The sequence below is a fragment of the Pantherophis guttatus genome, chromosome 2 (genome assembly GCF_059756535.1).
Source record: "Pantherophis guttatus breed Tessera chromosome 2, ASM5975653v1, whole genome shotgun sequence".
NCBI classification, from domain to species: domain Eukaryota; kingdom Metazoa; phylum Chordata; class Lepidosauria; order Squamata; family Colubridae; genus Pantherophis; species Pantherophis guttatus.
In genome coordinates this window covers 208,237,675-208,250,692 of record NC_142064.1, presented here as the reverse complement: position 1 = coordinate 208,250,692, position 13,018 = coordinate 208,237,675, and the positions used below count along the sequence as shown (strand labels likewise).

At 40.1% G+C, this 13,018-nt stretch overlaps 1 protein-coding gene across 1 annotated transcript in view; it reads right to left on the bottom strand.

Moving 5' to 3' along the window:
- The window catches only part of SEMA3B (semaphorin 3B), a 47,382-nt gene that overhangs the window by 19,481 nt on the left and 14,883 nt on the right, over positions 1–13,018 (bottom strand). The window contains exons 2-4 of the mRNA XM_034440744.2: positions 10,968–11,102; positions 6,927–7,084; positions 5,327–5,389 (exon numbers count right to left, since the gene is read on the bottom strand). Coding sequence (XP_034296635.2) covers positions 5,327–5,389; positions 6,927–7,084; positions 10,968–11,058 — 312 coding nt within the window. The 5' untranslated portion in view covers positions 11,059–11,102. The remainder of the gene's footprint in view (positions 1–5,326; positions 5,390–6,926; positions 7,085–10,967; positions 11,103–13,018) is intronic.

Here is a 13,018-nt window from a genome sequence, read left to right as displayed (position 1 = left end):
AATGTTCCTTTCCCCCACCCCCCACCCCCATGTGTGTTTTACAATATTATAAGGAATAACTGCCATAAAAGAAATAATTTGAAACTATTAGCAAGGTATCACTAGTAAAAGAAGGCACCTGCACTGAGTTATAGAAAGGAAATCTCACAACAAAAAGATAGAGCAATGTCCAGGATCACTGCAATGATCATAGCTAGAAGTGGAGAAACTAATTAGAACTGGGGAAACTAACATATCTATATCTGTATCTTTCTCTCCCCACCCCCCCGGTTTGTGTGTGTGTGTGTGTGTGTGTGTGTGTGTGTGTGTGTGTGTGTGTGTGTAAATCAGCATTGCCTCCTACCAACTGCCTGGACAAGTTTCTGTGGTATTTTGGCAATAAACTCAATTGCAGAAAATACGACTTCAGCAACAGAGTGGTCAACACCTGGAATGCTCTACCTGACTCCGTTGTTACATCCTCAAACCCTCACAGCTTCAACCTTAAACTGTCTACCATGGACCTCACCCCATTCCTAAGAGGTCCGTAAAAGGGGCGTGCATAAGCGCATCAGTGTTCCTACTGTCCCTGTCCTACTGTCCCCATTTATCTGTATTCATTTCCTTCGTTCATGTCCATGTTCATATTTATACTTGCTATCTTGTATATGTTGACAAACTAATAAAATAAATAAATAAATATATTTGGAAGTGGTTTATCAATGCTTGTTTTCTAGGGCTGAGAGAGAATGACTGGCTTAAGGACACTCAACTAAGCTTTATATCTAAAGCAGAACTAGAACTTGTGGATTCTTGGTTTTTAGCCTGGTTCCTTAACCACTATACCAAACTGCTTTGTATCTACATCTTCAGTTCCAGGAATTAAAAAAGAACAGGACAAGAAGAAAGAGAAGGCGAAGGTGTAACCTCTAGAAAAGGGAAAAGAATGTTTTTTGTGAAAACATTGTCAGTTTTCATGAAAGGATTTGACTGCAGCTGCATCTGAACCTATGATTAATTGGGACCACTCAGTTCTTCATGCCGTTTTCTTCCCTTTTGTAGAATCCTAATAACCCGTAATTGTAATCTCAATCCAAAATCCCTATGTGCCATTTTGCATTTATGTTTTTTAGCAAGCAAGATATCCCCTTCTGGAAAAATCCTGGATCTTCTTTCTGAGCCTTCTCTCTGAGGTTAAAGTCACTGACACTTGTGAGCCAGCAGCCAAGGGAAACCAAAATCCAAGAACAATGACTATGCTCAATGGACAGAAAACGGTTGGCCTCCCATGCCTAGCTGCTGGTAATAGGAAAGGGAAATGAGTCAGATGCCATGGTGACAGATCACTGCATTAGGCACGGGCCAGATGTTCCGGTCTTGCTGTCTCATCAGCTCTCTCAAAGCCCGGACATGCGCCAGTGAATTTCTGAGGAATTTTGCTCCTGGCCATATTACACTACTAATACATCACTCACATGACAATATGCCAAATGGCCCTCAAGGCAAACAGCAGGTAGGACAGGGCTGGGAAATATATTTCCTTTATGCCATGCAAAATGAATTGGGTCAGTTTGCAAGTTAAATCCGGACTGTGGATCAGTGGTAGACTACATGCCCTGCATGTAAACAGACAAGTGTAACTCTCTAAGATTTTGTCTTAATCATTTGTTGAGCAAATTGGACCAAAGTTCTGATAGAAGCTGGCCATAATTGGGTGCACCAACTCCCACAGGGAAACCACATAGCATTAACTAACCAGCAGCCATGAGCATGATCTAATCAAGAGCAAGACCATGGCTGTTCTGGATCACATTATCACTTCCACTGCAAAATACATGTCAGTATGTCAGGACTGTTACTTCTCATCTTAACAGTTCTTCTTTTCCTCTCATCGAATGCTTCTGGACCTTGAATCTAGTTGCTTAAATCAAATTAATTTCCTCTCTTAATTGATATCAACCTGAGAGCCATAGTCAGATCTTGTAGCTAATACTTTGGTAATACTTCATCTAGTTTGTGATGTTAGCACTGAATTCAAGCAAACTTCAGTCATAAAGAAAGCGAAGTTTTACACAGACCAGGTCTTTTCTCCATCTCTTTCAAAATGGTTTCAAAACTGTGAATAAATCTGTACACAGGGAACAGCGCTCATATTCCTTAGTTAATCATACTGGGGATTGGGAGTTTTGCTCTGTTCTGTGATAAATGTTCTGCTTCTGAATCATCCCCATAACAAAACAGAATGGCTCTGTGAGTTACTTCCATTCTCATGGCAGAACAGAGGCAAACTGGGCTACTGTTTTTAATTGGAAGAAAAGCCATTTGGTAGGATCGTCCCCTTTATATGTGTGATGTTCTAATACAGAACCATCATTGATTAGGAAGCATATTCCTCTGAACAGGACACAGCAGGGAAGTGTTTGCTTTGTCTAAAATGGCATGGCTGTCAAAACTTAAATGTACTAATTAATTACAACAGGGGACATGCTAAAAATCTCTCATTCTTTTTCTCTTTCTGTCTCTTTCTTATACACAAACACACACAGATGGATCTCAACCATTTGTCTCCACAACCTACTGTGGAGATTTTAAGTAAACAGGTCTGAGGTTGTCACATCCTGTCATCACTTTTGAGTAGCCCAAGAAGACAAATAACCCCGACTCCTTTTGCAGGATGACCAAACAGATTAACTATGGAGAGCTATTGGGGTTAGGGGGTGGGATTCCAGCACAGAAAGAGGCACCTCTCCTCCATCAATAGCAGTCTCATTTTCTGGCCATCTGCCCCCCACCCCCAAGCCTCCCTGCTATCTACTGGGCTCAGTGGAGCAGAAAAGCGATCTCTCCAGCAGGATTAGTTGGATTTCTATCTGGAATGAAACCTATGGAAGAGAAGTGACTCATGGCTGCTCTGACTTTTCTGCTCTGCCAATGAATCGAGCAAAAGCAGGAGCAGAAAGAGATGTTCCTGCACCACATGTCCTTTCTGTTGTGTTTTGGAATGGTGCCATGGCAACTCATTTGAGTTTTAAGCAGGAATAATATGACTTGGGACAACACTTGTGTTGGCCCTATGCCCAGCTGTCTTTACTCCAATCTCCTCCTTACTGGGATTTTGTTTCTAGGTCTGTTTCCTTGATGCAGAATAAAAGTTGTAACTCAATGGTAGAACACCACTTGTATCATAGGCAAAAAGTCTTTGATTTAGTCCCACTGGGGACAATTGTAAAGGCCCTGTTTGAAGCTACTGATCTATTGTTGATATTTGTACTCCACTGTACTAAATGGACCGTATTCCTTCTTTGCTTTATTCACAGTAAGACCACTGCCATTATACAATACACTAAATCCTAAATACATGTTAGCAAAATGCAATTACTCTGGTTGCATAACATGACATGCCCAATCAAATAAACCACATTGTGACATAACAGGATGTCTTACTTCCTATAGGATGCTAAGATATGGCTGACTTTCCATAATATCATAAACTACCAATGACCTAGCCCTTTTAATTTAGGCCATGTGTATTATGAGAAGCCAGAAACTGCATTGTTGATGCTTCATACATTCCCCTGGAGTCAGTCTTGCTTGATTTTGCTGTTGCTCAATACGCAAGTATTTAACTATGCCTATGAAGCTATCATGACCACATCACAGTTGCCTGCTTGGCCAAAGGGCCATCAGAGTTCACCGCAGCATGCCATGCCGTAGTGTTCAAACAGAGAAAATGTCCCAGCACTTCAATCAAAGCTAAGAAACAGCAATGGGGGAAAGTTGGTCTCTCTTTTTCAGCAGCCATTTTAGGAATTAGGGAAGCCAACTATTGGGAACATGAACCATATATTTTCCCTGCCAATCCCATCAGTTCAATGGATTCTAGCAGTTCAGGTCCCAACATTACAAGCACCTGAACTTATCCACAATCTTGATCTTGAATTTTTTAGGTCCTACATCTCTCTTACTCATGCCCTTATTACCTCACTATTTAGATTATTCTGAAATAATTTGCCCTTAAAGGTGGCAAAAAGGCTCCAGTTCGTAACAACAGAGCAGCAAGGATGTTAGTGTTACTAAAAGTTAAGTGACTAACATCTATAAAAATAAGTAAGAAATAATAATTCTCTGGTGCACTCCGCTGCACGGGCTATCAATAAGCTTTCAAGTTGAATTTTCAAGCCTGAGGGAGGCACCCCTCTGAGGCTTGACCACAGGGTGCCCCAGAGACAGTCTGCTCCTGTGGGCTCAGAGGTGATTTTTTTCTGTAAAGATTCCCATTTTATCAGTGGTGGGATTCAGCCAGTTCGCACCACTTCGGGAGAACCGGTTGTTAACTTTCTGAGCAGTTTAATGAACTGTTTGTCGGAAGAAATAATTAGGGCAGAGAACCGGTTGTTAAATTATTTGAATCCCACCACTGCATTTTATGATACACAACGCTCATGCTGGTAACCCTTCCTGCTGATCTTCCATAAGGAGATAAAATATTTTTAAAGGGCATTTCAGGGCTGAGATCTTATTGGATGGGCAAATTTACTATATGTTTTACTGAACTATATATTATGTATTTATTTGGAGGGGGGGATGAACCTGATCTGAAGAAACCCCATCTCACTCAGCTTCTTTTTGTAGACTTGACTTCATGTGGCTCCTTTTTTGGACAACCTCTATGAGTTATAACCAGGGTGTTGAGCCCCTTCTTGCTGAGCCTGACATTTATCAAGGCATAAATCTGAAGGTGTCCTGGTTCATCTCCACTCCTGACAAAATGCTGGGAACCTTTTTCTTATCTCCTGGAAGGTCAGGATGGGTCAAAGCAAAAGAAGAATCTCTAAGTGCACAAACCAGTCCCTCTAAGTGACCCTTCCAGCCCTTATGGGGTCTCACAGGGGGTTAGGGCAGAATACTACCGGTTGACAGACTGGGAAGAGAGAAAACATTTTACAGGTAACAAACTTCACTTCTATAAGATGCTCAATGGCATCTACAACAATGAAAGGTCTTGGACAAATCAGGACCATCCAAGCTCAAGTTAACTTAACTTAGAGCCCATTAATACAATGAAAATATTTCTGGGTCTCTGTTCATTCACTCTGGAAGCATCTGATTCGCATCACATCTCCTAGTGCTTCTTAGCCCTTTCACTTTATGCCTTGGATGCTTGTTTGGGTGTATGCCTTTATTTATGGTCAAAGAGCAGGTATGAGAAAATACAAATTACAAAAAAATGATGATGATACAAAGAAGTAAGAACAGTAAAACATTAAATTAAAATAAAGCAACAATAAAATAAGAACCAATGGCATATATAGCTTAATTAATATCTCCCCCACCAATGGTCACTTACATTGATATCTTTGCCTGCCCAGTTGCATTCCTCCCTCCATTCCACAGGTGCAGACCAATAAATCTGTGAGAGCAAAGATGGAGGAAATTAATAGCAAAACCAACCAATGCCACACCAAGGTGTGTGGGGGGGTGATCTTCCAGTCCAGTCATTCATCACAGCATTGTCAAATACTACTAAAGCCCTGGTACTAAAAGCTATTCATTGGAATGCTGGTGTTTTCCCTTAGTCCGGACCCACAATTTCTCTGCTGTTTATGTCCTAGTGCTATCAGGAAGGGAGGCAGAACGCTGTAAAAGTAAGGGTGGACTGATGGACTGCAAGGCTGAGATCGTCATGAATGCTTTGCATAGTGCAGCTCACCCAAATTAATTTTATTGAGTTTTACATTTAAAAGCCACTGTGTGTTAGTTGGGTATTTGTTTAGCAAACAAGCAAGCAAGCACACAATCAAGCAATCCATTGGCTATCCTTCAGACATTAACTCTTTGTGAAAACAAAAAAGTGCTTGACAATAGGTATAAAGCCACTGCAAAAAGAATCTGACAAAAAGCAATAAAAGCCTCAGTTCTTATTTTTAAAAATTAAATAGCAAATGTGCAGAAACTGAGCAGTGAATGAACTAATCTCTCGAAGCAGAGATTTCCCCAAACTGAAGTGCTGCCACAGAAAACTGGTGCTTCAGGAGAAAGGGGTCAAAGGTGGTTTGGCTGTATTGTGTCCTCAAAGCTTTTCTCCTGCTGGGCCAGAATGCAGTTTCCACCGATAGTCCAGGATAGAGAATATCAGCACACTCTGCCCCCCACCTCCATCCCATTTCATTAAGCAGAAAACCTTCCCAGAGACATTTTGTGAGGCTCATTCTCATGATGAGGAGAATGTCTCCTTCTTCAGGGAAGAGAAGCTGCGATAAATTGCAGACCAGAGCAGGCCATTGGAGAACAAACATTTTAAAATGTCTGAATAATATTGTTCTTTATTCTTAATAAAACAGTTGTATCCCACCAAATTCTCAAACCCAAGCAGTTTATAGCATGTAGTCGGTCCTGGGTAATCTCCAAATAGATTTTATTTATCACATTTATTTGCTGCCCCTCTCACGGATAGTGGGACCTGTATAAACTGGGACAAATATCCTCCACTTTTGTGGAATAGCCATTCCCTCTTTAACAAAAGGGAGGGGAAGGAATATTTGGGTAGGGTAACAATTACATTGTGTCTTTCCAGGGCAACACAGCCATTGGTTGTACTGATGGGGATGGCAGAACTGTAATCCCTGGAGGAGCCAGGTTGAGGTCAGTGGTGGGTTCTTCCTGGTTCAGCCCGGTTCAGCCGAACCAGTAGCAGTGACAATGTGACGTCACCGAACCGGTTTTCTTTGTCCGGGAGCTGGGCATTATTCCTACCTTTATTTCTTCTTTTTTAGCCCAGCTGATAGGTGCAGCAGAGTGGATTGCCGCACCTCAGCTGGGCAGATAACTAGCACGCTTGTGTGAAGCGATCATGTGCGAAGCGCATGCACGAAGAGAACCGGTAATAAAGCCGGTTGGAACACACCACTGGTTGAGGTACAGGTCCGTGCAGTTCATAGGCTTCTTACCTTCTTGTCATGCTTGCTAATGTTGTCCAGGCTCAAGGATGCCATGTAGTTTTTCCCTCCCACAAAAAGCCGGCCCCTCTCTTCATCCAGGAGCAGCGCATCGTAGCAACAAGAGCGTTCCAACTCATAGGTGCGCAGCCCATGTCGCATCTTCAGGTCTGGAAAGAAAATGGAAGATGGCCTGTTACACAACTACAAAAACGTACAATTCTATTTATGTTCTGCAGGCCAGAATGAATAGAATCAGATATAGCCAACCAAGTGTGATGCAAGCTAAATAAATGAAAAGAACAAAACATTGATGGTTTAATGCTTTTTCTTTTAAGGCTATTTGTATACCTTGTATGCAGGGATAAGGAAGTCATATTTGCTGCAGACTGTTGTAGGTGACTAGCTCCCTATGTGCATTATTCTTTTGGTAAATAATTTTGTATTAATGGTTCTGGTAATCATGCTCATGACTTATGAAAAATGTAGCAGTGCCACTCTGCTGCTTGTCCATTGGGTCCATGTGGAATAATAAGAAATGATTTCTTCAAAGATAAAAACAGACTTAAGAAAATGAGTGGATGGCTATACTGTGATGTGCCCATACCAGAATGAAACTATGCATACAAATACAGTGACTGAACGGAACTAAGTGATTTCTTTTCCCAGACAAAGCTATAAGGGTGAAACTTTAAAATGACATTTTACTGTATGCCGAAGAGAGAAAACAATTATTTAACAGTGTTACATCTCTTGTGCCCCAAGCAAGACATTTTTACACTCAGAGAGACACCCATGGACCTTATTACAGAATCAAATTATTAAAATTAAGTCAGTTAATATAGAAATAGGAAAAAATGCAAAGTTGAACATATAAAGTAGTGAATGCAGTTCACATTTCAAAACAATCCTCCAATCAGGACTTTTGGTGGTAAAATGTTTGTTCAAATGTAGAAAGATATATAAGTTCTTCTGACTGCTGTAATAACTGAGAATGGAATGACTTGTAACAAATTATATCATTTATTTGTTTGTTTATTTCTTTGAAATCATCAACACCTGCAGTATCCATTTCTTATTATCATTTAAATCATTGGACTATAATTCATAATTATGATACAAAACTACATCAAATTAACCAGCTATGTATTTTGAGAATCACATTTCCAACCGTTTCTTCTGAAAATATGCAGTGGTGTCTAACAGACATGAGTTTTATTTATAATTTTAAATCTATGGAACTGGGACAAAGATGTTCCCAAATGGTTCTGTATTGCCATTCATGTATTGGATGCTCAAGTTTGCTATTCTATGACCATCTCAAAACTGTCCAGAGAGGTCCTCCAAAACTTCAGTTCCATTTCAAATCAGTTAATATTGTATCAAAAAGTCTCAAAAACCATCAATTAATTGATATGGAAGATTGAGGTTTGTCAACGAAGATGTAACCTTAATCTGAACTCTATCCCTAAATCTACCTGATCATTTGAGTACTCTATTCTATTGTACAGTACTTTATGTTCTCCTTTCCTGAAAAGGACAAACTGACTTCTCCTCACTGCCAAATTGCACAAGCTTAAGTTTCCAAATGCAAACCAAACAGTAAAACTGAGAAAGGACAGCCTGCTTTATTCTCTGCTAAAATTCCCATTAGCTCTGATATTTTTGGAAATAAATAATACACTTTCAGAATTTAGATTTTAGATTTTTAGATTTTATTGAACTTCTATACCGCCCTTCTCCCAAAAGACTCAGGGCGGTGTACAGCCATATTAAAACACATATAAACCACAAAATTTAAGAACAATTTAAAAAAACAAATATATAAAATTTGGCCCACGAAATTAAAAACTAACAAACACCCAATTTAAAAATTCATATTAGGCCAGCCCGGCTTGTTGGAATAAAAGAGTCTTCAGGGCGCGGCGAAAGGTACGCATCCCTTTTGTAAGAATCCCTTACAAAAAAAAAATGCAGATGAACAAAATTACTATTTCCAATATATTTTATCAAAAGGCTTTTCTGCATCCAAGCCTCTACAGATAAATATTACCCTTGGTTAAGTCAATGCCATCATCTGGTCTCTGAGCCCTATTGACTCCTCTGGGCTTCTCCCCCCACACTACTCATGTCTTAGATTATCATTAAATGCTTGAACATTCCTGTCACTTTGCTGCATTCAACCCAGCAATCATAAGCATCTAAATGGAAAAGTCCTTTAGTCTGAACTGCTAAAGGCCCTTGGGCTGTAAAGATGTTAGGAAGATAGCCTTTAAACCTGTCTCCTTTCTGACAAACACAAATGGCTTACCTGTTCCACCCATTTATAGGGATTTCTGCACATTTAAAATGACCTGTTGCTTACTAGCCTGGAAACTATGTCTTCCGTGTGAAACAAGCAAGCACACCAGCTTATCTTGTTTACCCAACACCCCAACAAACATTGTCTCGAGTTGGATGTCAGAAAAATCCCCCCCCCTTTTTTTTGCACTGAGCACTGCCTTGGACGTAAGGGATCTCTCTCTCTCTCTCTCTGTGTGTGTGTGTGTGTTGAAAAATGCAAGTAATGGCATGTCTGAATCCAAGATTCATCTCACATACACAACTCAGCAGTTTGTGATTAACCTGCTCCAACCTAGAGCCATTCAAGCCATTGGCAGAGAGCTGGCTGTGGGGGAAACTGTTATTATAATCTGATTGCCCCCCACCCCAAATCCAATTTCTGCCTGTATCAAATCCCACCCTAACACCCCTCTTTTCAGCCCGTTCTTTGATTGGTCCCACCAACTTTAATAGGCTACCAGTCTCAACCAGCGTGACATTAATCTGCCAGCACAACAGGCATCTGCTCAGAGAAAGGACTCTTTCTTTACACCCAGAGCCTAATCTGCTGTCAGCAGCAGGAACAAATAAGCCATTGTAAGGAAGTGAAAGAAAATGACTGGCAGGGGAGCAGTCCACCCGCTAATGAGCTGTTGGTGATCTCAACTGCAAGGGATGATGGAAAAGTCACAGCCGGATCAGCTGCACCAACTTATTTATTTCATTAAATTTATATCCCACTTTTTTTTTTCCAGGAGCAAGAAGGCTGCATACACTGCTACGCAGCAGTGTAGTTTTTCCTTCCAATAACCCCATGAGAGAGTTTAGTCCAGTTTACTCCATCAGCCTATGGCCTCTGGTTTAACCTACTTCAGTTTGGATTGAAGTAGATTAAATGGGATGCCAAAGCCATCCAGCAGCTCTGATTTGTCTGAGACCCAACTAAAGGACCAGAAGGAAACAAGTGCTGCCCTTTGAAAAGTGCAATGCCAGATTGGCCAATCTAACCTGACTTTGGGTCAACTTAAAAACAACAACAACATAAAGTTTCTGGAATAAAACTGAGGAATGTCCTCCAAACTCCTGAAATAGGACAAGTGCTTTCTTAGAACGATTGCTTCACCTTCAAAAAGCTCATCTGTCCTCACTTCTTCCCATGTAAGGTCCTCTTCCACCTCCCATATGGACATTTCTTCTCATCCAGCAATTCATAGTTCTCACACCTGAGTGAGACCTCAATTCCCTTGAGAGATCATGCCATTCAGTTAAGGAAAGTTGCTGCATGCTTCACGGTACTCAGAGGTAGGAATACCATCCAGTTTCACTAATCCAAGAATAAGGTTATTCCAGATTCTTGTTAACAGATTTCCTTGTCCAAACACCAGTCAGATATATTTTTTTTTACCCTAATTACAGCCTAAAGAATTGGGACACAATTTGTGTGTCCCAAGGGAAGAGCAGAGGGAAAGTGGCAAATGAATCTTCACAAGATGCAAAACCTCTGTACGTAGATTAAGTAGCTGACACAGATCCCATTTTGCACAAAGATCAGTTCTGTCTCCACTTACTCTTTCATGGCTCATCTCAAGAAGACTTTCCCCTTAACATCATTCACACCATTCTGGTGACAAGAGTATTATTGTATCAGAACACAAGAGATTCAAAAGAACCAAAGTTGATTTCCATTCAAGAGAAACTCTCTTGCCTTCCCACCTCTTACTGCATCCTTACCATGGAAGGAGAGCTTCACACGGGGATTGGTAGTGGTAAGTGTAGTCCCTTTCCCAGCTAGCCACAGAAGGAAGGCCAGTGTCTGGATCATAGCAGCAGCTGCCTCTTGTTTTCTGGACTCTGAACTTCAGGTGGCTGAAAGATGGAAAAGCAAGAGTGAGACTATGCTTGCCCAGGTAACAGTCAGGTTACATAATCAATATTTCAAATATAAATATATCAGGCTAAAATTTGGCAGTATTATTTGTTTTGCATAGCAGACCAGAAAAAATAAGTACAGCCAAGGCCATTTTAAAAAGCACTTATTTTGCATTATCAATTTTCTAAATTATCCTTCTGCGGTATCTGTATTATGCAAATCTGCAACCATGCAGGTTTATTCTCTAGAAAGTAGACCAACATTTTAAAATCATAACTATTGTGGGCTGGTCTGAGGAATGTTTTTATTCACATACATGGAATAACTGAGCTGTAATTAAATATATGGAATGTGTAATAGCTACATGCTAACATGACAGCAATATGTATTACTAAGGATATTAAAAAGTTATCCAGGTATAATAGGATTGGCAAATCTGTTGCCATATAGATGTTTCTGACCTACAGCATTCCCAGACACTCTAATTAATTATTCAACTACAGTGTTGTTTAGTGTTTACAAACAGGAGAGCTGGATTCTCTTTCCACTTTGCTCCAAGTCACTCTGTCAGAAAACCCAGCAGTGAAAGTGAAACAAAAGCTTATGAATACAGGTATTTTCTACTCATGTAAATCAGACACAAACTAATAATGCTTCAAAGACTGTTCAGAATTCACTCTCAGATTCCAACAAGTCTCCATAGAAATCCCGCAAAAATTACCTGTGTCTGTTGTTAAATTAAGAAAGTTACAGTTCTGAATGTTTACCATCTCCACATTGGTATTACAGAAGGAACAATAAGAAAAAAGAGAAAGTGCATGGATAATGGAACAGTTTGCATGCAAGGGTACATTTTGAGTTAGATGCAAGAGCAGAAAATGATCAGCAAGAAGATGGAGGGGAGGATATCACTATAATAATTTATATATCTATTTATTTATAAAATTTATTGGCCACCCATCTTACCATAGGATATCTTTATTGCATTTATTTATTAAATTTATATGCTGCCTAGCTCACTCTAAAAAGTGTCTCTGGGTGGTTTACGGTTTATTTGTTGCCGTCCTGAGTCTCCGGAGAAAGGCGGCATATAAATTGAACTAATAAATAAATAAAATATAAATTGAACTAATAAATTTATTTATGGGGGGGATTTCACTAGCAGTTTACAAATAAAACATAGTAAAATCATAAAGACCATTAAAAAGCAAAACTACTGTACCATAAAAAAAGTCAAAACGACAGCCATTCAATTCCAAAGGCACTCAAAGGCCTTTCACTTCACTTTAGAAGATTCCTGGTCTATATTAGAGGAAAATCATGAATTGCACTTTGAAATAAAATTCTAGTCCATTGCTAAAACAACCAGGCTTATTACGTCTTGTTTTTGTGATCTGTTTAGAAAAGCAGAGGTCATTTTCATGTCACATTTTTGTCAAGTCAGGAGGAACCTGCCAAGTAACCTAACTCCAGAGGCAGTGCTGCAATTTTAAAGTCAGACATCATAGTTACCATGGCAAAAGAAATTATGTCTAGATCCATAAACAAAATAGAGAGATGTTTAGAGAAGGAAGGAGAGAAAAATAATCAAGAGAAGTAGGAGAAAAGGAGGAGGGGGAAGAATTGTGCAAAAAGTCAAGGCTCATGGGAACAGCTGTCAATTGTAGAGAGTGACCCTCCCCATTGGATGTCAGGAAAAATTTAGAGGGAGTTGCACATTCTTTTTAAACGTGTTTTGCCCAGGCAAAGTTGAAGCACCATTCACATTCCCTCTGGGCTTGGTTCCCTGGTTGGTGAACCATCTGTGGCCTTGGCCAAGCAAAGGGCAAGCAATTTTGACAGTCCTCCTGCTTTGCCTGCACCCACATGCTGAGGACATTGTCAACTCCTGCTATGCTTTGCTCCTCACTTT